The 27,189-nt window shown below is 45.3% G+C and overlaps 1 protein-coding gene and 1 long non-coding RNA gene across 8 annotated transcripts in view; one reads left to right on the plus strand and one right to left on the minus strand.

The window, feature by feature from the left end:
• Positions 1 to 27,189, plus strand: part of HIPK2 (homeodomain interacting protein kinase 2) — a 252,551-nt gene that overhangs the window by 204,861 nt on the left and 20,501 nt on the right. For 3 of the 7 annotated variants that reach the window (XM_072964347.1, XM_072964351.1, XM_072964352.1), the window contains exons 8-12: positions 2,849 to 3,056; positions 3,989 to 4,110; positions 11,880 to 12,022; positions 14,790 to 14,969; positions 17,688 to 17,969. In XM_072964347.1, the coding sequence (XP_072820448.1) occupies positions 2,849 to 3,056; positions 3,989 to 4,110; positions 11,880 to 12,022; positions 14,790 to 14,969; positions 17,688 to 17,969 (935 nt within the window). The remainder of the gene's footprint in view (positions 1 to 2,848; positions 3,057 to 3,988; positions 4,111 to 11,879; positions 12,023 to 14,789; positions 14,970 to 17,687; positions 17,970 to 27,189) is intronic. The other 4 variants (XM_072964349.1, XM_072964353.1, XM_072964348.1 and 1 more) reach the window with 3 other exon arrangements.
• LOC140697306 (uncharacterized) lies at positions 1,735 to 14,834 on the minus strand. The gene is made up of 3 exons (XR_012074210.1): positions 14,622 to 14,834; positions 13,557 to 13,728; positions 1,735 to 2,003 (listed from the first exon to the last, which is right to left on the minus strand). It is a non-coding gene; the product is annotated as an uncharacterized lncRNA (long non-coding RNA).

Here is a 27,189-nt window from a genome sequence, read left to right on the forward strand (position 1 = left end):
GACATCTGCCTGGTAAAGAATCCTAGAACTGGTAGGGATGCTGGCGGTCCCCCAGCTCAGGCCTCTGCTGGCCTCATCACCGCTGGGTCCACATGATCTCCTTTCAAGACAGATAAAACCTCCTTTTCCAAGTCTTAGGGACATTCAGTTCATCCGTCTTGTCACCAGAATCTCAGAAGTTAGAACTAAAAGGGACCACGAAACAGGTTTTCTTGCCACAGTTTTCCAACCTTTGAAAGAAAATTAGCAGAACCCAGCCCCTGACACACTCCTTTAAATACGGACACTGCACCCAGGGAGTATTTACTGAGGGGATAATCTCCCAGTCCTCGCTCCAGGCCGCCTCTGTACCCAAGAGACTCGGACTTCTACTCCGACCTTCCAGTCTTACCAGTTCCCGTAAGGAAATGTCCCTAGGTTTTTTCAGTTTTAATAGCAATCTGTAATGACAGCTCTGTGTGTGTGTGTGTGTGTACATACCATACACCTCCTAGGAGAGGAACATGTATGTTCTAATTCTAAAGTGTGACTACTCTGCCTAGCCAGCTCCTCTTTTTCGACAGGCCCCCGACTCCCACTGAAGAGTCATTGACCCCGTTTTTCTAGATCATTCCTGCAGCACATTGGGTTGCTAAGGCCCAGCTCACCTTCCCAGCCTGTCCTCTCCCTCTGCTGAAGCTCTAGGAAAGGCCGTCTGGAATCTGCTGCCCCCTGGGGGCCATCGTTGTCCTTACAGCTCTCTTTAGCTGGAAGAGCTAACATGGCCTCCAGTCCAAAAAAAGCAGCATTCCCACCCAGTGCTAGCTCAGTCCTCAGGCGAAGGCAGCCACAGCATGTGAACTCTTTGACAGCGTGTTTCTGTGGTTTTGTTCTTCATCCCCAGCACCCTGTCACAGTGAGTGGACCACCTGGCGGGTGCCGTGAGCACAGAGTAGAAGATACACGGAGGTGGGAAGGCTGGCCTAACTGGAGGAAGGAGGGCTGGACCAAGATGCATATATAGTGCTCCTTAGGCAGTAACTGGAGATTTCTGAGCGGGGAGGGGGGGCGGGGGGGATGTGTGTGACATGCACAAAGTAGTGTTTTGGAAAGAATGTTCTAGCCTCTGTGCCCAGGAAGAACTGGATGAGAAGTGGAGGCCAGAACATCACTAATCAGGGCCTTACAGGTCCCAGGCACCAGGAGAGAAGGCCTTGGCTAAGGAAGTAGCAATTGAAAAGAGGGTTCCAAGGACATGTGGAAGGAAGGAGCAGCAAGACCAGTGACTGACCAGGAGGGGGAGTAGTTGAGTACCAGCGTGGGAACCTGGAGGATTTGATGCCAGTGCCCAAAAGAGGGAAGCCCAGGGCAGTGAGATGTGAGGAGGGTCTGGACTTTGGCGTGGAGAGTCCAGGCAGGTAGTGGGAAGTTTGTTTGTGGGGAAGCCTCCAGGAGGGGTGAGGCTGTGGAGAGAACAAAGAGGAAATAAAGTCACGCCATCAGTAACAGGAAAGACACTGGCCCACACATGTCACACGTGCATTCCCGGTCACACCACCTGGAGTCCGACTGTGTGGTGCTGCAGAAACAGACACTTGTTTTTACAATATAGACATTAAAATCCAAACATGTGCACCACATAAATTAGTCATTACTTCCAAATTCTTTTGCTTTGCGCTGAAATTCAGCATAAAAGTTTTTTAAAAAAATCTAAAATGAGACTTTATCCTTTTTATCAAATCTGACACACATGCATACCCTCCTTGAAGCTCTAATTTTGTATGTGTCCCAGATACCCTGTGGCTCTTCTCCTCCTTGCTTTTTTAGTCCTAGGAACCTCTAGTGGCAAAACCTCGTGTAAACAATGTTGAATCTGAAGCCGTGGTAACCTCCACCTATCTTGCTAAAGGATCAGTGTGAAGAAGAGTAAGATGGAGTGAAGCTGGAGAATTCCCAATTTAGAATTTCTTTTCCTTCCATGGTCTTGCTTCACCCGGAAGTTCAATCTCAAATGATGTCTTTTTCTAAAAGAGAAAGGAGAGAGGACATAATTTCAATATTCATCTAACTCATCTCCATTTAAATTCTCTTGACCCACTAGCATCTTTTCTTCCTGGCTTCCAGCCTTAGTAGCTGAACACCAACATGAGAATGCACTGGACTCCAACAAGTAACCCCAGTCTCAGCGTGTCCCTCCCCGTCTGTTTTTCTGTAGCATGTTTCTTTGCAGCCATCTAAGGGCATCTGTAAACAGTCCCGCCCTTAGACCTGAGCCAGAGGGCCCCCTTCCCAAGCCTGACTCAGGTACACGTGCTTCCATGCTTTGGGCATCTGGGACCCTGGTTTCGTCTCCCCCAGTGTGGACTGTACCACCAAGTCCAAATACATGTACCCAAAGGCCCTCAAAATGTGGGACGGAGCTGGGGCAGGGAATGAAGGAAGGCAGGGCTCAGCTCCTTGTTCTAGTGCAGAAGCCAAGGAATCCAAGAATCCTAAACTCAAACCTGGCCTTCCTTATCCAAGTGGAAGGGCAAAATACACATCATTTCTAGGCCAGTTTTTAACTTTGCATTATTTAGACATGATACCTGGGCATCCACTAACACTTTTGTCCGGGCCCCACAAATGTCAGGAACGGGCCTGGATGTAAGCGTTTCATGTGCCTGCAGGTGCCTGCTCTCCCCTGAGACTCTTCAACTGTATTTCCACTCCCCTCCATTTTTTGCATTTTTGCTCTTGGTCTTTGTTTGTTTGTTTGTTTGTTCTTCTTTGAGTTCATTTATTTGATTTAGATTCGTGTCTCCCAACATGCCACCTCCCTCATTTTTTATTTTTGTTTATTTTTGTTTAATCCCCATCATTCCTTTAGGCTCCCACCTCCACCAGTGCCACTATTTCCTTAGCCAATCCCGAAGTCTCCATACTAAACTACCAATCTGCACTCTACCAGCCCTCAGCGGCGTCCATGGCCGCAGTGGCCCAGCGGAGCATGCCCCTGCAGACGGGAACAGCCCAGATTTGCGCCCGGCCTGACCCCTTCCAGCAAGCGCTCATCGTCTGTCCGCCTGGCTTCCAAGGTAAGGGTGAGCAGACGCGGCCGCTCACCGGCTTCAGATGGGACAGCCTCTGGGGCACCAGCCCCCGCACTTTTCTCTCCTGACGGCTTCCCTGGGATAAAGCCCTCTCCATTTCTTTCCGGGAGAGCACCGGCATCACTGAACTTGAGGGCCCCATCCTGCGGAAGCCAGCCTAGGAAAGGTGGGCTTTAGGCTTCAGCACCGAGTCAGTTCCTTGTCATTCTCACCACCTGCCTGCGGTTCTGTCCTGGGCCTGCTGTTTGTAAATCAGCCATTGTCTGTGCGCCCATTGTGATGCCGATGCCAGAGCTTCATTTCCTCATGGGAAGCACCCTCTGTGTGGATTATCTGTAGAAATTTGCCAGTCTCTGCCAGCCAGTGACACCCCAGCTCTCATGGAGAATACGAATCTGTCTGAAAAGTCCCTCCCAGCCGCCCTCTCCCCACCCAGTGATTCTTTGGCCCTGCACCCCGGCACTCCTGAAAACTCTAAGCTAGACTTGGTTACAGTTTACACAGAAAGCTCACGAACTTGTTTCAGAACACCCCGTGGTGGAAGTCTGTGTGGTGGTTCGGTCTGAATCAGTGCAATTCCAGCCGCTTCGCTCGCTCTCCCCGAGACCCCAGGCTTTGCCGTTTACAAATCCATCTTCACAGCAGAAGCAGCAGTGTTCCTGCTGAAGCTGGGCAGCGTAACTGTTCCACTTTTGGCTTTACAGAGTCCTTAATTTGACCTTCTAGTCTTTGAAAACATTCAAGGTGGTTTTTTGTGTTTTTTTTTTTAATTTTAAGTTAGAAACTAAGAGGGAGGCTTCCAAAGGCCCAGACACTGGTGGGTGTGGTGGGAAGGGAAGCTGGGAGCGGGCACGGCTGGTGGGGAGGGTTGATTCCAGCCTCTCAACCCTCTCTCCCTTGCCTGCTGTCTGGACTAGGGTTGCAGGCCTCGCCCTCTAAGCATGCTGGCTATTCTGTGCGAATGGAAAATGCAGTCCCCATCGTCACTCAAGCCCCAGGAGCTCAGCCTCTTCAGATCCAACCAGGTCTGCTGGCCCAGGTAATTCTTTATTGTTACTAGTATCACTGTTACCCACATTAATGTTGTTCACAAACAAGATCTCTCTCTGCTAATTCCCTCCCTGGCAATAAGTTAGATGCTTCAAGTCATTAGGACATGTCAGTAATACTCTGAATGATCCCCAGGTGAATTACCTCCCTAAGTATCTAGTTTACAATTCCAAAAAGAAATTTAGACGCAGGGAGAGTCTGGGGAAATTATCACCATTGTATCTTTGTAATGCAAATTAATATGGGAGACCTAGGTTTTAATCCTAACTCTGCTAGTAACTCTGTGACCGAAGGCAAATCAGTTAGCATTTTTGCCTGAAATTTCTTTCTTGTGAAATAGAAATTATTTTTTTTTAAGCCAAAAAGAGCCTTGGAGATTATCTCTTTATTTTATAGCTGAAAACCAGGATCACAGAAACTTTGGGCTGGAACCTTCCTCATCTGTTCCCATAGGTACCCTGGTGGATTCTTGGAATGAGATCACAGAGGTGAAAGTGGCTGAAAATTTGTAAAGTGTTGTGGGAATTTTAGGTCGCATAGTAATGTAATGATAATAGTCATCAATCCTTAAGGTCACTGGCACCTTAATAACAAACACACGAACATGCCGGGCACTTTAGAGTTGTTATTGATTTAATCCCCACAGCATAGTGAGGTATTTGTCTCCTTTTGACAAATAGGGGAAATGAGACACAATCATTGGCTCAAAGTCACACAGCAATTAGGTGACAGAACCAGAACACAAACCCAAGAAGTCTGACACCTGCCCCTGTGTTTTAACCACCATGTTATACTGTTTCTTTATAATCAGGTCTTCTGTTGGGCATCAAGGACAGCTTGACCTAATGTTGTTAGTTCAGAAGCACCTTTGTTTTTAAGTAAAGTTGGTTCCCAAAGGCTTTTCTCTAAGTGTTCCCGAAGACGCTTTATTGATGGTGTCTTTTGTTGAACAGAAGTTTAGGGTTTTCATTTTAATGTAGTCAAGTTGCATATATCTGTTTGGGACACTCTCTATTCTATTTAATTGGCTTCACTAATATCCTTTTGTCTTAAGTAGTATCATTTTAATGTATATTTTGGTATCTGGAAAAGCCTTGCTCCTATATTGTCCTTAAAGTTTCCCAGTCTGTTCTTGTCCCTTCATTCTTCCACGTGAATTTTAACATCACTCTTAATAAGAATTTTGCTTCCAAAACAAGCCAAAAACCCCCCAAAACCTTGGTTTGTATTTATTGGACTTGCATTGGATTTACATTAACTTTGGGAAAATTGACGCCTTTATAATGTTAAGTCATTTCATCCCTGAAAATGATTTAACTGTGTATAAATTCCTTTTATTCCTTTCACTAAAGTTTTCCTTTGTTAGAATCATTCCTAAATATTTTACAGTTTTGTTATTAATAATTTTATTAACTATATTTTCTAATTATTTGTCTTCAGTTTATAGAAATATAACCAATTTTGCTCTATTGAGTTTGTAATCTAGAAATCCTTCCAAACTCAGATGAGTTCTGTTCCTGTGAATTCCCTTGGATTTTCTATGTGGACTATCTTTTTTATTTACAAATGATACAGTTTTGTTTCTTCCTTTCCAATCTTTGTAACTTTTATCTACTATTCTTATATCATTGTGCTGACCTCCAAAACAGTGTCTAATAACAGTGTTGATATTGGGCATCCTTAACTTGAACCTAACTTTAAAGGAAATTCTTCTAGCTGCTTGCTGTTAGGTATTTTATGTACTATAAATAGTTGATAGAGATAGTTTATCAAATTTGCTGATTTTTAAGTGAATATTAAATTGTATCAAATATTCTTTCAGCATCTGTTGAAATATTCATGTGTTTTTGTTCCTTAGTCTGTTAATACAGCAAGTTACTGAATAGATTTTGAAATGTTAAACTATCCTTGTGTTTCCAAGGCAAACTGTGATTATGTTGTGCTTGATGTGTTTGCATGCTTTTCAGTTCTCGATTGTTTGTGAATACCATAGTTAGTATTTTTGCATACATTCATAAGTGAGAAATGGCATGAATTTCTCTTTCTTATAGAATCTTTATCTGCTTTGTGCATCAAGATCATCCTAGTCTCATAAGACATGCTGGATATTGTTGTCTTCTGTTTTCTGGAACAGCTTGTTTGAGACTGATATTAATGATTCTTCATCTCTTTGTTCTTACATCCAAATTGAGACTGTAAGTGACGACTCATGCCAGGTCCTGGTGGCACACAAAGTTCTGTATTGCTGACAGTTTGCAGAGAGCCTCCTGGATGTAGAGCAGGCCTTCTACTCCTCACTCTCTTGCTGGTTCTCATAGCTCCCTTTTGTCTGCACCGTTGGACAGTGGGGAGTTCAGAAAAGGCCCTAGTAGATCAAGAGAACCACAGCTCAGCGCAGGGTCAAAGCAGCTTGTTCATGCTTTATCTGACTGGCAGAAATCCAGGCCAGTCTCCCAGTGCTTCTCCTCCGCGAGCCAAACCTCTAGAATCCATATGTACTTTAAAGGGTACTTACACAGCCTTTTTTGCAGCTGCACACTTAACCCTCGTTAAGTTAGGGACCATCTCTGAAAGAAATCATAATTAGCATCTCTTCCTAGCTAAAACTGACATTCTTCATTGTTCAGTTTGGAAACCAACAGGCTCAGCATTTCTGAATTTGTTTCAGCCCTTTCATCATAGCAGGGAAGGGCTTCACCTATCGTGTACTTGAAAAGGAGTTCCTAGACTGCTGTAAATCTCCAAGTGGATTTAACTTGAAACTCTAAGTGAGAAAGTGAGCAAAAAATTCACGTGCACCGGATTTTAATTGCTCCAGTGTTTATAACAGGGAACTGCTTGAAGCAATTTGAATGTTCATCAGTAGGGGATTTGTTAAATAAATTGATATGTGCATAAAACAGAGCACCATGTAGCCATTAAAAAGACATGGTAGGCCAAAAATGCCTTGACATGCAGAGATCCCTAAGAGATATTAAATTTAAATAAAAAAAAAAACCTGTCCTGTCCTTTCTGGTATCACTGTATCTTTTAGTTTGTCAGATGCTTTGATTTTTCTGTTTGTCACTTAATCCACGCCAATATGTTAGTCTCTTAAGGTGGAGTTCTTGCCTAGATATTTTGTTAACCATCCCTTCAAAGGATAAAAATAAGCTAACTTATAAAACTAGCTTGGCAGCTATTTAAAAAAAAAAGGCAGTAACTAAACATTGAAACTGATGCCTTCATTTTTCTTGGGGTAAATTTCTAGGTACCAGGCAGAGGCACTCCAAATATTATTACTTTAAATGTATCCCAAAAGTCAACATATTTCTTTTGATCCAAATAGTTAAACCTTATCAAGGAGTTCATTCGTGCAAATTTAGAGATGGAGTCTTTTGAATCCATCCCTCATGTTAGCTTTGTTTGCTCTGCACCTTTCCTCCCCACCTCCCAGCAGCATCATGTCCCTCAAAGGGAAACAGTCTCTCTGGGGCACCCTGAAGATGAGTCTGTGGAAGAAGAGGGGGTAATGACACCTTCTCATTCAGGGACACGAGGGTGATCTGACGGATTGCCTTACCAGTAACACTTTTTTGGTACTGCCCAAAAGGAGCTGTCGCCTCTGTCCAGAGCCCCAGCCCAGAGCTAGCATCTTGACCACCGTCAGACAGGAAGTACATTTCTTTATTGATACACTATTGAATTTATCTCACTTTCCAAATGGCAGGATCCAAAACCTCCTTTGACCATTCAGAGCCCCCTAGAATATGGAGATTTCTGTTTGCCAGATCCTTATAGACTCTGCCCTGCCATAAAGAAGTTTTTGGCGTTTTTCTAGCCAATCAACTCGTATCACCTGAACCCCCTTTAATGTTTACTTCAGAATAAACCAGTGGCTTGAACTCTTTAAACTGTCCAACATATAAAACTTCAATGCTTCTCAAAAACTTCTCTGGTAATTTTCAGCAACCAGTCTTTCCAGCCATTCTGTCTTGCTGTCCTCTTCAGTCCCGATTCTGTTAATGAGTAAGGAAGACTTTTTCATACCACATTTATGCAGTTACCACCAACACCTGATCCTGAATAGGGCCATTATTTTTGTACCTCGTCTCCGTAAAGAGAGGTAGGTGGTATACTGGCAGAGAGCATGGGCCCTGGAATTCCATCGCCCATGTTCAGATGCCAGCCCCACCACTTATTGGCTGTATGACCTTGGGGAAGTTATTTTTTAATTTAAATTTAATTCTTCAAAGTAGTACATGCATTTAATTTTTACAGTTAAATGCCACCACAAATTTCTAAGAAAACAGTAGTCTCCTGCTCTGTCCCACTCCCAATTTCTACTCCCCCAAAACAGTAATTTTTACCTGTTTCATTTTGTTATTTAACTTCATGTTTCTAAAGAACATGCTTAAACTGCTTGTTGCTGACGATGTTAGGTATCAGTTGACCTCCTGCTGTGAAGGATGAAGGCTTAGCCCTCTAATGCCTCCGTCCCCGAAGCACACAAGCACACTCACGTGCTCACTCTGTTCCTCTCTCACTTACTCTTCCTTTCTCCCTTCCCTCCTGTGTATTTTTTTTTGATTCAACCACTTTGTATTGTTTACATAATTATTATCATCAATATTGTATCATAGGATTCCCAGCTGAGCCTCATAATATACTATGATTCTATTTCCTTTCCTGTACAACTTGTTTTTCTTGAAATTAATGGTTGTCTCATTTTTCCATTGGGTTAGTTTCCTCTGTATCTCTTATGATGCAGCCCCAAACTCTTCCAGAGCCCTAAAAGGTATACGTGTTTGATGTGTTGATGTGTTTGAGCATCTTGCAAAGTTCAGGGGCTGTTATTTTTCTTTCTTTCTGAAAGCTTTTTAGACTCTCCTTGTCCACGGTGGTCTGAGATTTCACGACTACCTGCTTTCTTGTCTTTCAGAGTGCATTGTCCTGGACACCCAATTTGCCCTTTTTATCTGAAATTTTTTCTTTTGTTTTTTTCCTTTGTGAATTTCTTCCACCTCCATTTTCTGTGCTCCTTCTCTGTGGAATTCTTATTAATTGGGTGCTGGTACTTCTGAATTGATCTACTGATTTCGTATCTTCCCCCTCCCCCATCCTCTCTCTATTTATTCTTTGCTACATTCTAAGATTTTCTCAACTTTATGTAATTGTTAATTTCTGTTGTCATAGTTCTCATTTCCAAGAGTTCTTTCTTGTTCTCTGAATATAGACATACAGTCTTACATATGACCTTGTTTCATGGATATAGATATATATTTTAACTCTCTGACATTAATTACAAATTTTTGGAAAATTTTCTTCTGATTCCTACACTGTTGTTGTTTCCTCTGAATTTCATTTGTTTTAGTCTCTTTCGTGTTAGATGCTTCCTTTAAAATCTGGCGATCCTTGGCTGTTCATTCATATTTAGACTGAAGCACTGAAAAACTAATTGGAAAGCTTCAGAGTGGGAGACAGGATTGTTGAATGTGGGCTTCTCTGTAGGCTGATAAGGAGTAAGCTCAGCATTTTCACAGGCAAATCCCCTCTCCTCAAACGTGTCTGTCGCTTTTTCTCTTGGAATAGTTGGTTTCTCTAGAGAGAATCCTCCAGGCTCCTGCTCTGAGATGGAGGGGCAGAGGTGGGGAGAGTATAATCCTGCGTACCAGGAATCTGGGAAGAGGGAGGTGAAGGACTCTCACTGTTTAACATGCAGACTTGACCTCAGATTCCTTCATTCTGCTAACTCAGTAATTGCCCTTCTGTTTTCCAGCTTCTAAAATTGGGTTAACTGTTACTGTCACTCCCTGTTCTCTCTTTCTGTCCTAATGGATCTGTATATTTTTTCATTCCTTCACTGTCATTTTAGCTGGGCTTAAAGAGAGCAAGCAGTAAATGTATATGTTTAATTTACCGTATTTCTGAAGTCATTTAACTTCTCTGTGTTTCAGTTTGTTCCTTTGAGAAATGGGAGGGGGAAATAGTCTCTGCTTCACAGGATTGATGTTAAGATGAAGTCAGAAAGTCTATTTGTGGTCTTAGCTCTATGGTTGGCGCACAGTATGCATCCAGAAATATTAGCTCTAATTTTATAAATTATAAAGTAGTAATAATCTACAGAAGTATCTGATGAAGTGTTGTCTCAAATGAGTTAAACATATAAATCAGTGATAGAGGTCCAAACATACCCTTTGACCCCGCCTGTCTAAGGTAAAATGTTAATATCTGTTTTAGGGAAATAGGAGAAAAACAATGTTTTTAGCGTCATATCAAGATTTATTGTTTTTAAATGACTTTAGTCAAAACACATGATTTTCATGAGACCTGAAGTAAGTTCCAGACAAAATCAGTAAAAATCTTACTGCCAATAAAATTGTTATTCATTTAAACTTTTGGGCTCATAACTGTTTTAATCAATTATTTTTCTGCTTACTGTTGAATTCAGCAAACCTTAAATACACTTAAGTAGAGTTAATTGCCTTGGTAGAACTGCCTCTTTCATTTTACCAACAAACATTTATTTAGTAAGCACTTACTGTATAACCTGTGGCCCCTGAGCTTTCTACCTATATCAAAAAAGACCAATAAGCAAACAGGCAATATCCAAAAAGTATGAGGTCTCACTGGCCCTCATCTGCAACACGAGAAGGATGGAGCAGGTGTGCCGTCCACTCAGAGCTACACATGGCTCACTCGTGTTTATACGTATCATTGTTTATTAAGCCTCGACTCAAATTTGTTATCCATTTCCAGAAGCGCTTGTTTGTACGTATGATTCAAAACACGTATATTAAACATGTGCACAGTTGGTGGAGTACCGTGTTGTATAAATTACCCAGTGTCAGTCATATCCAGCCTGATGGAAAGAGAGCGGTAACTAAGATCCCAAACCTTTAAATCCTTGACCTGCCCAGGAGGTATCTTGTCTTAGTGGGGTCCCTTTAAGTGTCCAACTTTGGACAACTGTGTTCAGTGTGAATCATTTGATAATCAAAGACAAGCAGAGTAGTGACTGAAGGCACAGAGCTGAGAACACAACACGTGCGTGCAGGCATGCACACCTGTAAGTCTTTATGTCTACTCAAGGAGGAATCTGGCAAGATTTTTCTAGACTTCTTAGAAAAAGCTTAGTATTTATGAAGAATCCAGCTGTGACTTCCTAACTGTCTGGTTTTTGCTTTGAGGGGTCGAGGTAATTCCCAATTAAGCTTAAGGTCCCAGCTAAGAATTTGACTTCACACTTGCTTCCCCTCAGATACAGGCAAGTATCAGATATTTGGTAGTCTCGGGATTATGTTTATTTAGATTCAGAAGATAACACAGGTTGGACCTCTAGATTCTAACTGATAAACAAAAGGTAAAAAATTGAATAAGGGGTGCTAGACAGGAAAGTTCTTGAGGGCAAGGAGTTGCCCTTGTACAGCCCAATTCAACTGCCTCAATCTCTTGCACAAAACTGTGTGACAGAGTAAGTCAGTAAATGAACTTTTGGAAACTTTGAGCATTATTCATTAGAGCATATTTATAAAGAAATCATGCTTCAGTGTGAATGAACCCCTTCCATACAGTTCTCTGCCCATGTACGTATTACCTTCTGTTTACTTCATATGTCAGTTTTATCCCCCCTGGTTTTTGAGGTCAAAGGGCAGGTCTCCGCTTTCTCACCTAGCACAGGATCTAGCACAACCCTGGGCGCAGAATGAGTGCTTGACTCGTACAGGTTGATTAGATGATGAACAGACATGATGAGAGCAAATGTCCTCTGTTCTACAGCAGGCCTGGCCAAGTGGGACCCAGCAGATCCTGCTCCCCCCAGCGTGGCAGCAGCTGACTGGAGTGGCCACCCACACGTCGGTGCAGCACGCAACTGTGATTCCCGAGACCATGGCAAGCACCCAGCAGCTGGCCGACTGGAGGTAAGTGAGGCAACTGGCGTGTCTGGGACGGGAGATGTGTCCACTGCCGACCCAGAGAGCTGTCCCGCTGGCCTGTACCTGAGTCCCCAGCTTTGCAGAGGGCTTTTTCAATTACAAAGAGTATTATGTGGACTAAGACTACAGTGTCATCAGAGGTGACTTTTAAATAAATGTACCAGGACATAAGAAAATCAGCTTTATTACTCTATGGTCAGGTGTCATTTTCCACCAAAAATTCAGTCACATTATTTGATCAGTTAATTCACCAGACTTGGCTTGGGATGATTTTTGGTTATTTCTCAGAATTAAATTCCACTCCCAGAAAGTCAGCAGTGAAAGGATGCAGAAGAGCGTCCCTGAGGCCCCTAAGCAAGTCTAGAAAGTGTTCTCAAGGTGTTTGGAGACACAGGCACACTGGAGTCATGTCAGACCTCCCAGGGGAAGGCCTGACAGAAAGGGGTTTACTTGGAATAGTAAACTCTGGGATGTTTGTTGAGTGTGTCTCTTCAGTTGACAGTCAGTTCTCGGAGAGCAAAGGCTACCTTTCACAGACCTCAGAGGCACCCAGTTGACAGCCACCAGCACGCCACCCCCACTCCACATCTGTTTCCAGAACCCCCACCCCATCCCACTCACCAGCTTCCTCACCGGCACGCTGCTCTGTTGTTTTTATGGCCACTTTCCCCTTTTCCTTGTAGCTCCCACCCACCCCATCCGAACACCACCACAGTGCCCCGTTTCACCAGTGCAAGAGCCGAATGGCAGCCCCCCAAGTTGTCCCCAACTTCCCACGCCTCCCTGGGCTGTTTCTCTTTCAGCCCAAACACTGGGGCAGGTCACAGCCCTCACTTCTCACAGTATCTAGACCAACCACGGAGCCTCCCTACGGCCCCTTTTTTGACCCGAAAGGCTGTTGGGAGTGAAGAGCTCTCCAAAAAAGGTAGAGGGGGAGAGAAAGGCCCCCAGTCAAGTCTCAACTGCAGCGTCCTCTGCTCTGCCATTTCATTTTCTGACCAGTAAAAAGAAAAGAGGAACACAGGCTGCTTCCCACAGCCCCACTCACTTCCCACCGGCAACACCCTCTTCCCCCACCCACCCCCACCCATTGGAGGCACCTTCACACCAGGTGAAGCTGGGTTCCATCCTTGCCTGACCTGGGGCAGCATACCTGACCTGTATGAACCTCGGTTCTTCTTCAGTACAGTGGGGATGACAGTGGCCAGTCATAGATTGCTGGGAGGGTTAAACTAAGAGGAAGGACAAAGCAGCTGGACCGTATTTAACATGTACCATTCTTGCACCTGGTACCTGACAGGCAGTAAATAAATCTGCTCCCTTCCCTTCCCCCAGTTCGCACTGGTCGTGCTCAGCAATATCACCTTCCGTCTCCCGCTCATTAGGAACAGCAACCAAGTGGAAAGCTGTTTGACCAGCTGGGGTTTTTTTCTCACCGCTTTTTCTCCTAAAAGACCACAGATATGCTGTACTTCTTTCTCTCAGCATTTATAGCTCATTTAATTCCAGCAGTACTCACGCATTCATGCCTCTTTTCTTCTTCCTCATCCCTCCTCATCTCTTCCCTGGTAACCACAGAAGATACCTAAAGCCAGCACACTTTTTTTCCAGTCTCTCCTCCATCTCGTGTGTAGCCCAAAGGATATCCATAGTCATGGCTAATACACAAAAGAGAAGTACCAGTGCTAGACCTGTATCAAAAGAAAAAGAATGCCATGTCTGTAGAAGAAATAGCAACAAAGAAGCCATAACATCAGTTTCTAAAGTCCATGTAAATATCCAAAAGACTATCAAAATCTCTACAAAAGTCTCCCCCTCCTTCTTTTTACTCTATTCATCCTTTTCTCTAAGCTATAAAGATAAACTTCATAACATTTAAAAAATTCAGACAAATTCTCCTATAGCTTTTCATTTTATTCTGTAGCAAATGAGCTTTCATGAGCAATTCTCTTAATTAATCCCCACTTGTAGTATTTCTGTGGGAAAACAAGCCTTTGAGCGCCATCTAACCCAGATCCCATAGAACCCATTTTCAGGATAATGGTTGCCAGTGTTTCTATCAACGTACGTCTGACTTAATTAATTTTAATTTAATACCCAACTCTATACATGTCTAGTCAACCTTCAGTTCATCTGATTGTTCATTCAGGAAGCATGTAATTCACTGATCAGCTGCTACATGCCTGAGCATTCTGCTGGCCTGCGAGAGAATTCTAAAAAATGTTAACACTTCCTAATGCCAGAAACATAATGACTCTCAGTCTTCAAAGTTTGTTATTCACATAAACTACAATATCCTTACTTATAAAATGGCATTATTAAGATATCCTGCCTACCTCACAGAGTGGAAGAGCCCACTGAAGGCACTTTGTAAATTCTAAAATAAAATGCACAGCACAGTCACCTGTTTAGGGACTTTAAAAGCTGGAGGGAGTATGTATTTCCTCTTCCCCGGAACATAAGCTGAGCCTGCCTTGTTGGTATTCTCCCACCTGAAATGCCCTCTTTCTCACTCCCCAACAAATCGTGTCCCTGCCACCCCTTCAGAACAGCGCTTAAGCGTCACTGCATCTGGGAAACTCACCTGAGGAAGCCGCCTGCGGAGGCTTCTCTCTTCAACAACTCCCCGGGTAGTGAGACAACCACCTTTTGGGTTTAATTTGGCTTTTACTTGGGGAGGGAACTTTATCTGATAAAGAAGCTCTGTTTCTATAAAACCGGTAAAGAGGCCGTTTTCCCATCTCCCTTTCAGGAACACGCATGCTCACGGCAGCCATTACAATCCCATCATGCAGCAGCCGGCGCTATTGACTGGTCATGTGACCCTTCCAGCAGCTCAGCCCTTAAATGTGGGCGTGGCCCACGTGATGCGGCAGCAACCAACCAGCACCACCTCCTCCCGGAAGAGTAAGCAGCACCAGTCCTCTGCCAGGTAGGTGGTCAAGGTGGCTTCAGAGGTGAGAAACCTCAGGGGATGGGAAGTAGAAGAAACCTCCTAGCATTAGGGAGCATCAGGTTGCAGATAGCACCAGGCTTTGAAGGAGGCACCCATTCTGAGGTCTGTGTGAGTGGGTGCCCGCTCTGCCAGCACCGCCAGTGCCCTAAGGGTAGGGGCCTGGGATCACAGTGCTCAGTGCCTGGGCCTTGAGCCGTTCTGTCCCCTTACGCTTCTCTAGACTTAAACACTCAGACTGACCTCTGAAGTTGCTTTTTCAAAACCATAACTTTAAAAAAAAAAAAAAAAAAAAAACAGTAGAGAAATGTGCTGTCTTTGAAATCTAAGTTCAGAAATTTAGCTGCTTGATATAAGCAATACTTTTGGTTAATCCCAGACCCTAACCAGCAGAACAATAATCTTTCCCATTCTCTTTAAATACAGTTTCATCTCCATGAATTCTTGAAAATTAAGATTGACAAAAGGCCATGTGCTGTATGATTCCATTTATATGGTATTCTGGAAAAGGCAAAGCTGTAGGGACAGATCAGATCAGGAGCTGCCAGGGCTTAGGGTGGAGAGGAGGAGATTGGCAAGGAAAGAGCATAAGGGAATTTTTCAAGGTGATGAACAAGTTCTCGATCTGGGGGTTACATGACTGTATGTTTGTTGAAACTCATCAAACATTTCAAAAGGGTGACTTAACACTGTATGTAAATTATACCTTAATAAACCTGACTTCAAAAACAGAGATTTCCAAACAAACAAAATGCAGATCGAGATTGTGTGGCTACAGAATTGTTCCTACATCTCTCTCCAGTGGCTCTGGCTTGGAGGAACCTAATTGCTTATTTGGAATAGACTCATCAAGAGAAGTCTAGTATTTCATATAGTGTAGTGAATTTTGGGTTTCTCCTTCCTCAGATAACAAGATGCCAGAAACTAGGCCTGCCTTTTTCATTCTTTTTCATTTGAAAACTGGTCCAAGAGCTGGCTTCCCTAAGTTGTCATCCTTCTTAAACAAGATTCTTATTTATGTGTTTCTGACAACTTAGGGAAATTCATGTCAATCAGTGGTGTCCTTCCAGAGTCTGTCTGGAGGCCCTACGACAGCGCACCCATGTCATTGTTACACTGAGTGACAATAGAGGCCACTGTCATGTGCTGTCATGCTCAGCCTGGTGGGTGGTCACAAGGAACCCTGGTCTGGCCCAGGAGGCTGAGCTTAGCCTCCTTGTGGCTCATCTTGGCCAAGTAGGGACAGGAAGAACCCTTAGCCTCCAACCTATTGGCAGGTTCCTCTTTGTTGCCTCCTCACCACCCAGCTGGCTTTAGTAGAAGGCTTACTGCCAGTGCATTTCAGATGAGTATGACTAAAGTGAAAGTTGTGTGTTTGTCTATTTTTAAGACCAATGCCTTAGGCAAAACAGTTGGAAAAACCAGAAGGCTCTCCCCTGTCAGGTAGTGCCTTCAGGCATACTTTTCTTCAACAGTGCCAAGTGGAGGTATTTTAACTGCTGCAGTAATGAAAACGTAATCTTAAAATTTTGACAATTAAACATAGTTCTATGGTAAATTCAATGGAAGAACCTTATCAGTAAAACTTCTTATTCCAAACCCCCAAAAAGGAACAAGCAACGTATTTGATACCAACTAAATAGAAAGTTAAATAAATCCACCATTACAGAATTATTTTCATCTGACTGCCATCCTTTTAGCTAGAAGGTGCTAGAAACTCTAAGGACATATCATAGTCTTAAATTTCACTACAGGCTGGCTTTAGTCTCACTGTGTAGATATGACTAAGGTGAGCAAGGGTTGATGGGGAGGGGAAAAGGTAAGGTGTTTTTTTCCCTCCAAAGTTATCCAAAACTACACTGGCTAATTTGATGTGAATTTCAAGTCAATCAAAATCAAGATTGAAAGATCCCTTTTTAAGCACCTCTTTTCCTCTTGTATTTTTTCCTGATTTTCTCTTTTCTGTTGAAACAGACTGGTAAGCTTCTTGTGAGGCTCATATGTCAAAATCCAGGGAAAAAAAATTTTTTTAAATTGTACCCACATAGATACTTTTATGGGCATGTCCCTTTCCCAGAGGAAGAAGGAGAGAAAGCTAAACTTTAAGATCACCAACGTTAAAACGTTTAGATCGAAGAGCTCTTAAGCAATGAGTGTTTTAGTTTAATAAATGGTAAACCAGCCATTAGCAAGGACACTTAAGCTTTATGTGCAAATACCTTTTCCTCCACTTCCCTCCAAAACAAGATCTAAGTGTATTTGGGAGGATGACAGATTGAACTCAGGAAGTTGGGCCTTGACCCTGAAGACAGGGGACTGCACTGGAGCAGACACCCCTGAAGTCCCAGGCGTTCTCTCTGCCCCCGCACGAGCAGCCCATCCTCAGGCTCAGCCCTCCGCCCTCTCCTTGGAGCCCAGGCTTGTCCTCAGTCCTGCTAGGGGCAGGCCCAGGGAGCCAGACCAGAGCCCAGAGAAGGTCAGGCCGCTGCCCTCCCGCCCCATCTGTGTAGAGATAACAGAAGGAAAGAGCTCCCTGGGCGGCCACTTTTGCAGTCACACATCAAGTCTGAGTGCCCTGGCCCCCCTCTTTTTTGTGTGGAGACATGGCAAAGCTGGTGTTTCTAGACAGTTGGGCTCCTTGGAAGGAGCTGCTGGGCCCAGTCTTCTCTGTGAGTGCACGTGGCTTTGTCGTTCCAGAAACGTCTCCACCTGCGAGGTGTCCTCCTCTCAGGCCGTCAGCTCCCCTCAGCGGTCCAAGCGCGTCAAGGAGAACACGCCTCCGCGCTGCGCCCTGGTGCACAGCAGCCCGGCCTGCAGCTCCTCCGTCACGTGCGGCTGGGGCGACGGGGCCTCCAGCACCACCAGGGAGCGGCAGCGGCAGACCATCGTCATTCCCGACACCCCCAGCCCCACGGTCAGCGTCATCACCATCAGCAGCGACACGGACGAGGAGGAGGAGCAGAAGCACGCCCCCACCAGGTGAGGCTGTGCCACCTTCGGACTCCAGGAAGGAGCAGAGTGGGGGTGCGCCGTGTGTTTCCGGCTCACACAGAGACCGGTATCTGTGGATCTGGACCACTTTCCATCATCAAGCGTGATCACCCCTCTCTCCTGGCCCCTGAGTTCTGGCTTTGCCGTGTCCTGGAGTCCTAAAGTGATTTCAAGGGAATGCCAGATATTCCATAATCGTTGAAAGCCACAGTGATTTTGAGTCACTTTGGTCTTAAAAAATAGTTACAGGCCCTTGGAAGACTTGAGGCCATAAAAATAAGGCACACGGTGCCAGTGTATTTCTGCCCCCATATGCTTAAAAATCTCTGCCTCGGGCTATTGAATTTATTCCCAGTTGGTCAAGATTTTTTTTTAACATTGCCTTGGCTCTTTCAGAATTTGAAGTAATTATCCAATTAATCAGAAATTTCCCTTTGTCTGATTAACACAATCTTTCTAACTGCCAGTTGGCTCTTCACCAAGAGAGCATTACATTTATTCCAAAGTGGTAAGAACTTGTTTTACTCTCTGTGTGCTTCCTAGGGAAGGGGGAAGAAGTGTTTATTCTACCTGTGAGGCTGTTAACCCTGGCACCAGAGCAGGTGTGCTGTGGCCTGGGCTGTCTGATGGTCCCCTGGAACTTGCCCCTCCAGATCAGTCGGTCCCATAGTCTTTGGTATCCCCTGGTCTCGGGACCCTGTAGACCCAAAGTCTCACCACCCCAACCTGCTGGCTCTTCTCTGGGACTGAGGACCCGGAAAGGGAGGCCTGCCACCCCCAAGCCCCGCACTGCCAGTCAGCGCACATCCCATGACCGGATCCAAAGCTTAACATTAGCAATTAGGCCTGAATTATTAATTCCTGATTGGATACAGTGTCAGTAATTATAATCACATATCCTTTTGATTAGATAATAAATTCCTGCACTTGAAATCATTGCAAGATGTGCAGATAGACTGATTAACATTCTCACTACAGCTACTTCTGCATGGGGTACCCCCTTCCCGCCGTTACAGTGAACTCAGTGTTTTGGTTGTTTTTTTGTGTGATAGGGCTAGTGTATTTCTTATTCCAGTATTCTCTCTAATGGCTCAGCCCGGTCTTGAGTGTGTCTCAGAGAAGAATGTAATGGAGGACTTCTGGTCCTGGCCTTGGGCCGGGTGCCAGAGGAGCCACGGGGCTCGGGAGATCGGGTCCTGAACTGGCCTCAGTTTCCTTTTGGATCACACCTCCCAGTGGAGTCACTACCCTGTCCCTTCCAGTGCCTCATGCCTCCCCGTCCCTTCACAAAGAGAAAGGCTCCTCCCAGCCCACCCCCTGGCCTGGAACATCTTGTCCACACATTTGTAGCATCAGGACATAAGGACATACAACCTCCCACAGCCGTTTGCCACAACTGGAAGAAAGCAAAAGTGATTTTACAATCTGACAGTTGACTAGACAGGGCTGTCATTTTTGACATTTGAATCGACACAGAATCTCAACATAAGTGCTCAGGAGAGAACTGAAGAGAGCAGATCTGAGGAGAAGCAGGGAGAGAGCCATCTCCCCAGCAGCTGAGCCGCCGCCAGGGCTGAGAGCACAGGGCCGGTGCGCAGGCTGCTTCCCCGGTGGCCCCAGGGCCCAGGAAGAGGAGAACTCAAGTACTTGGCAGCGTGTGAGGACCTTGGCATAAGTGAGCCAAGACTTAGGGGAGGCAGGGCAGGAGCCTGTGTGAGCAACAGCCTCAAGTAGTGACAGTGGGCTCCCGAGGACCAGAGCTTCGTAAGATGGAAAACGCAGGGCCTGCCTGCCTGCCTGTCCGCCTGCCCATGATGATGAAGCGTCCCAGAGGCGGTCTGCCGCCTGGGGAAAGCTGCAGACGGAGGCCAGAGCGTAACCGAGGAGGCTGTCAGCTGTCCACGGCTCCAGTGGGAATCTCACAGGATGTGATAGTAGTGTTTTCTGGAGAAGTCAAATGACTGGGGCCTGAAAAAAATGTTTTAGGACCTAAGAAGCCAGGAAAGTGTATCTGAGTCTGAGTAGGATAAAGCAGAAACCAGTTTTATTTATTTATTTATAGAGAAACCACTGTGTAATGTGATCACATTATCGTGACTACATTTTGTAATGAGAAAAAAGACAGGGCAGGGGAAGCGATGTGATTACGCGTTCTTAGAAATCAGAATTATCATAAAATTTAACGCAGTAAATATTTATTGGCCCCATTGGTAAGATACTATGCTCGGAACTGCAGGTCCTACATAAATAAAGCCGACAGTCTGTGTCCTCGGGAGGTGTGTAGGGTAATAAGCAAAATAAGTCACATACAAATCATTACAACACAAAACAGAACATCAGTCCCCTAAAAACTGGCAGAGTCCTGTGGGGACTCCAAGGGAAAACAAGCTGTAGGAAATAGCAAGGGAGAGGGGGATTTTTAAGGGCAGAGTTCCCTCTGGGTGTGGACAACGGGTAGAGACAGGAAGACTGCAGAGTGCAGAGAGACAGGTGGTGGGGCCGAGCCTCAGAGGTGGGCAGATAGGGTCAGGAGCAGGGGGCGCGGCTGATCACAGAGAAGTGAGAGGCAAGGAAGACAGGGATTGCAGAGCGGAAAGGGGGATTTGAGCGTCTCCCCTTCTATGGGTGTGGTCAGCTTTGCTAAGAGATGCCGAGGAGCTCACAGGAAAGCTTCAGTCCCAGGAAAACAAGGACGCACCCCGGAGTGCAGCCCACTGTGGAGCCGCCCGGCCACCCTCCTGCCGGAAGCTTCCCGAGCCATCAGTGCTCCGGTCTGAACCCTGGAGACTTCCCTCCTTGTCCCTGATCATTCTTGTTCCCAGACCTGATGCTCTTCCTGCACTGTGAGCAAGTTGATTCTGACCTCCTGTGCTCCTGACCTCCTTTCCGATCTGCGGCTCACCCCCAGCGCTAGCCCTGCACCCCTGCCTGAAACACTGATAACGTCCCCTAACGGCACTCGGCCTCAGCACAGCAGCTGGAGAGTCGGGGCCGACCATGCTCACAGGACCAGTGAGCGTGTGGTCACTGGCAGTGCCTCCACCACCCGTGTCTTTTAGAGCTGACGTGAGACAAATAATGGTAAGCCCACATTTTTAGGCCTAATTAAGCATTACTAGAGCTCCAGGACCAGGAAACATTGCTTAGAGGTTTCAGAGAAATGCCAAAGCCAAATTATTATTCCTGACCCCCAATATGCGGCACTGTTCCTCGCCAGAGCAGATGGACGGTCAGCCGCTCCTCCTTGTAAGGAGCGTGACGGGCAGGCTGGAAGCCAGTGACTTAGAGAGGAAGGGAATCGTAATGAACGCTCCCCAGGCATTTTTACCTGCACTATCTTGGGCTCCATTTGATGGGGTGTATGGGGCCTGTCGTTCTAGTCCCATTTGATAGATGAGTAAACTGAGGCCAAGAAAGGTAAGTTACTCACCCAAATTGGCAAAAACAATTGATTTCTCTTCAGTCATTCATTTAACAAATGTAAATTCCACCCTCTGCCTCCTCTGGCCACCACCATCCCACACCCACGGTGACACCCAGTGTGTGCAGGGCACCCAGCCAGAGCAGCAGGATGTCCAGAGTGTGTTCCCGGAACCCTGACCGGGAGCAGACATCGGTCAGGGTGCTGGAGCTCCAGCAGCAGGAAGGGCAGCGGTCAGCTCTTCTCATCCTGTGATAAGATTTGAAAAAGTGAGGAGGCCAAGAAAGATGCTGGACTAGGAGGCTCTGTGGTTATGACTAGAGTTGGCCTAAAGATGGGGAAAAAATGATATTTTTCTGGGTCCCCCAGGATTAAGTAGTAGGACCAGCCTTATTTTAAATATATGTAAATGACTTTGATTAGAGGAGCATTTGACTGTCTACACATGCTGAATAAGCCATCTTTTCTCCCTTGAAATTCCTTGGAGGAAGTTTATGGGTGCACGTCTTTTTATCCAGACCCTTCTGCCAGCCTTGCCTTGTGCTGAAACAGTCTTTCGGAGGCTATGGGACGACATCAGATGGTCTTCTAAAGTGTGCATCCAGAGTTTCTCATGTCAGCTGATCAGCTAGAAATCATTTTGTCCAGTCTCCATTATTCATTCATTCGTTTGTTCATCCAGTTATCTGACTAATTCTGGTAGACAGGGTTTACTTGACTGAGGTCGTCAGGGCCCTGCTCTGTTCTGTGTCACTGTGCAAGTGCCAGCAGCTGCTCGGAGTGTCACAGCTGATGTTACCAAGATGTGAACTTCCACAGACGACTGAGTCATCAGCATCACTCGGTGTTTTAGACAGCCATCACTCTGAAAATGTATATGTAGAAAAATTGACCCCAAGAGTTCTTCTTTATCCTAAGTTGAAAATGTAGAGAAATTACCGTAGAAAAGGCGCAGTCAGGAAGCTGGTGGACTGCTGCTCAAAAGACTTTGGCTGGAAAAATTAACATCATTGAACAGAGGGGAAGTGCACACACCCGCTGAGGCCAGCATCGCGCTGTGCTGGTGGCATCAGAGTCATCCTGGAGGGAAGGAGTGAAGGAGCCCAACAGGCCGTGTCACTTGGAGGGCGTGTTGCTTTGGGGTGTTGCTGCAACGCACCCCACGGATGAACCGACTTCAGTCACACGACTCCTCTCAGGAGGTGGGAGGATGTGTTGCTGAGAGGGCTCCACCGCATCCTCTCTCCAGGGCTTCATTCAAAATCCTCAGTGTTTAAGAGGCTGCATTTTATGAAAAGGCTGCATTTGGAAGAAGAGACTGCACCTGCTGTCCCCAGCAGCCCGTCCTAACCCTTCAGCACATTACAGAGCCTTCGCTGATGCGTAGCCACTTCCTGGTGTCCTCCCTGCCTTCCTCCCAGCAGAGAGAGGGGGGCGGGAGTGGGCTGGAAAGCACGGGGCTGAGCGGAGCCCTGCGGACGGACCTAACGTGATGAGCAGAGGCTTGCGGCTGGAGTGCAGAGGAGGGCGCAGGGACAGCGAACGCCTGCTGCCGTGTGTGGTGGGTGAGGAGCTGGGACCACCCGTGGTGCCTTCCAGCCCTGTTTCAGATTTCTACAGAAGGTAGTCATGTAAAAAGGTGACCTTAATGGTGACCTGCGCGTATGTGTGTGTACATTGAGAGAGAGACGTACACACAGATATAAACGTGTGAATATATGCTTTGAATGGAATCTATCACCCAATTTAAAATGTAGATCTTTTTGGTTCTCACCAATGACTTTCACCTGGGAGCCCCATAAGAACATCGGAAGGAGCGCACTGGTCTGGTGGTGTCAGCTTCCAGTCCCTCTCTTCACATGAAGGGCTGGTTAAAGCCGTTGGCCTTGTAGTTCTAGCTGGGTGGAGAGGGTGTGGGAACAGCACAGTGGGCAGTACACACGCCCGAGCAGGTGGCCGAGCATGCAGCTGTCACCTCCATCAGCTGGGACAGCTGTCCATGCGAACAGCCCTACGTCCTGTGCTTGGAGAAGACCGCTGCCACCGACTGGCGGAACCAGAAGTGGGGGTTTCAGTTGGCTCACATTCTCAGTGCTCGTGAGGAGGAGGGGGCTGTGGTACACAGGACAGCATGGCATAGTGATTGAGAGGAAGTGCAGGCTCTGGACAACCCATGAGCATTAAAAAAAGAGAACAAAACTAATAACCTAATTTTAGAATGGGCTAAGGACTTGAACAGACTTTCTTTTGGGGGGGGCGTAATTAGGTTTGTTTATTTATTTATTTTAGTGGAGGTACTGGGGGTTGAACCCAGGACCTCATGCATGTTAAGCACAGCACTCTACCACTTAGCTATACCCTCCCCTTCTAGACATTTCTTAAAAGAAGACATACATAGCCAATAGCTACATGGAAAAAAAAGCTTAATGTCACTAATGATCAGGGAAATCAAAACCACAATGAGAAATCACCTCCCATGTGTCAGGATGACTGTGATCAAAAAGACAAAAGATAACAAGCATTGATGAGGACGATGTGGAGAAATTGCAATTCTTGTCCACTATCAGTGAGAATATAAATTGGTGCAGCCAATATGGAAAACAATATCGAGGTTCCTCCAAAAAAAATTAAAAATAGAGCTATCATATAATCCAGCAGTCCACTTCTGAGTATTTATCCAAAAGAATTGAAATCAGGACCTCAAAGAGGTAACTCACTCCCAAGTTGATTGCAGCATTATTCACAATAGCCATGATGTAGAAACAACCTAAGTGTCCATCAGGTGAATAGGTAAAGAAAATGGGGCATGTACATACAGTGGAATACTGTTCAGCCTTAAAAAGAAGGAAATTCTCCAGTATGCAAACAACCTCTTCCATCAGCTATTTAAAATAGTCCAATTGATAGAGTCAAAGGATGGAAACTTGGTCGCAATGGGCTGCAGTAGGGGGAAATTGGGAGTCCCTAATTAATAGGCATGTATTTGAGCTAAGATGAAGGAGTTCTAGAGACCTGCTGTACGGCGTCTTATCTGTAGTCACCAACACTGTCTCATATACCTAAAGTTTTGTTAAGAAGGTAGATCTCATGTTACATATTCTCACCACAATAAAATTAAAAAGTGTTAAATAAATAAGCTAAGACCACGCTGAGCCACAGAAGAAGGATGGTAGCTCTTGGTTCAAATCTGACTCTGCCCCTAACTAGCCGGGTGCCCTTGAACAACTGAGTGACCTCAGCTATCCGCATCTGAAGTTCATTGTTCCTAAAATGAAAGTTGTAATATTCTTCACCTCGTAGTCTCGCTGTGAGAATTAGAGGGGATAAAACATGCGAAGCACTTTGAACAGGAGTTGGGCCTCCAATAAATGTTACCTATACTTAGTAATCAGTGTCACAGAAATAGAAGAGTAATATTTTTCACATACAACATTGATTATAGAAGCAGAAGTGTGATATAAGGCATGGATAGATTATTGGTGGAGATGAGTTTTGACTCTGGTCTTGAAGGATGGAATTGACTGAAATTGGCAACTCAGAATCAAAAACACATTCCAGATAGGGCCCTACAGGGAAGGGGTCACAGATTTGTGTCTGATTCTCTGGCAGCGTTTTCTCCATTGGGGCTGATTTCTTTACTTCTTAGCTCCTTATTTCTTTCTGATTTTGAAATGATGAAAATCATATATTGCCATGACAACACAATGCAATCGTGAACCCTGGCAGCTTTGTTCTTTTTTCAGAAGTGATGTTCTGTCGAGGCCTTTTAAGCAGATATTTCTCATTCTATTCCTATCACTGTCTCTCTCACTTCCATTACCCAATTCATCATGGATTGATAAGCTATCAATAATAATTAGACGCTATAATGAGATGAATCCCGGTAGAATTGACACGTCGGAGCCTAAGGAATCCGTAGTAGTGATGTCGAATGTGTGCTTATTTTTTTAGCGATTCATTTAACAGTTTCCCATTTGTTCTGTAATCTGCACAGTACACTTGGTAGAGCACAGAGATTTCTAACAATAGAAGAGATTAAAAACAGAGCTATCAGATTAATTCACCTTTTCCAAACCTGTCACATGTAAATCCAAAAAGGTAGGTGAATCAGTGTACCTAGGCGTTCACTAGGCATAGGGACTTCCAGCTCGGAAAACAGAGATGAGTCCCAGGAAGACTTTAGAGAGGTTTTAGCCCACGCTTCTTGATAGATACCGAGATACTGACGTGCAGAATTCCTCAGCCTCTTCGGTGGAAAGCCTCACTACCTGTTGGGTTTCCATCAGGAGATGGCCCTAAATTCTCAGGGGCCGTCTCGACGAGGCTGTCAGCTGTTATAAGACTCTTGCCAAAAAGCCATCCTCCAGTGACAAGAAGCTCACTGATTCATGAAGTGGCCCATTGTATGTTCAGATAATTTCAATTGTGAGAAAATTCTTACTCCTATTGAGCTGAAGCTTCTCCACAATTTCCAAATTTGAGTGAAGCATTCCAAATATGTCCAATTGGCATTTTATTACAGCTTGGCCAAAATTAGTGAGGGGTGTCTGTGTGTATGTGTGTGTGTGTATGTGTGTGTGTGTGTGTTTAATTTGCTCATTTTCTAAATTACTCAGAACCTAAGGAAGATACATAGTCAGCAGGAATCACCTGGGTCTGGGTGTACATGTAATGTATACTTCCTGAAGGGATTTATTTTCTCTCCAAATTAGGAGTAAAGCAAATCCTATTTTAAATAGATCCCTCTAAGGGATCCTTTAATGCCACTCTCCCTATCGGATTTCATAGCAGGTTAGAGCTGGAGGGACATCTAGGGTCACCCTAGTATCCAGGCCACTGTCCAGGTTCACACCAATAAACGGACAGCAGAGCCAGGACTGCAACACCAGCTCCCAGGACACATCTGGGAGCCAGCCTCTGTTCTTCATAGGGGGGAGTCCACCACCCACAGGCCATACACAGCAACAGAACACATTTGCGTTTTGTGCAATGACCAGCTGAGTCACTGTGCGTGCGTGTTATTCAATCAGGCAGAACTGGCGGTGACCGAAGTTAAGAGTGAAGGACAGGGCCCTGGCAGCTGCGTGCTCAGGGCCTCCCAGCTCATATCCTGGTCCTGGGAGTGCTTTGTAATGGGTGGGGGAGGGGTTGTTCCTTTAATAACATCTTATCACACGACAGACTCCTCGCATGCAGGCCAGCCCCTCCCACCACAGAAAACAGTTGCAGGGTTCGCTTGTTTGTGATTCTTGAAGGTGGCCCTCCTTCCTCCGATGCTCCCTCCTCCTCATTCCACAGCTTCCCACAGCTCCTGCTGCCCTCGGAGTCCATGTCCCTGCTTCCCAGGCATGAGGACCTCTCCCTGGCGCCCCACTTTCTAATTCTTGTGCCAGATCTCAATGCTGCCCCACCCCCACCCCCACCCCCTGCTCATCCCATTTGCTTTCTTGTTTCTGAATAAGAATATGGACTTCTAAAAAGTTGAGATATAATTTGCGTATCATACAATACACACATTTAAAGTGTATAGTTAAATGATTTTTGGCATATTCCATTAATTGTTTAAATTATGGTACAGTGTATATAATAAAATTTGCCATTTTAACCATTTTTAAGTGTACAGTTGAGTGACACTAAATACATTCACAGCGTGTGCAACCGTCACCACTATTTCCAAAACTTTTCCATCACCTCGAACAGAAACTCTGTACCCATTAAGTAGTAACCCCAACCCCCCCTCCCCCCAGCCTCTGGTAACCTCTAATCTACTTTCTGTCTCTGAATTTG

This window comes from Vicugna pacos, chromosome 7 (genome assembly GCF_048564905.1).
Source record: "Vicugna pacos chromosome 7, VicPac4, whole genome shotgun sequence".
Classification (NCBI taxonomy): Eukaryota; Metazoa; Chordata; class Mammalia; order Artiodactyla; family Camelidae; genus Vicugna; species Vicugna pacos.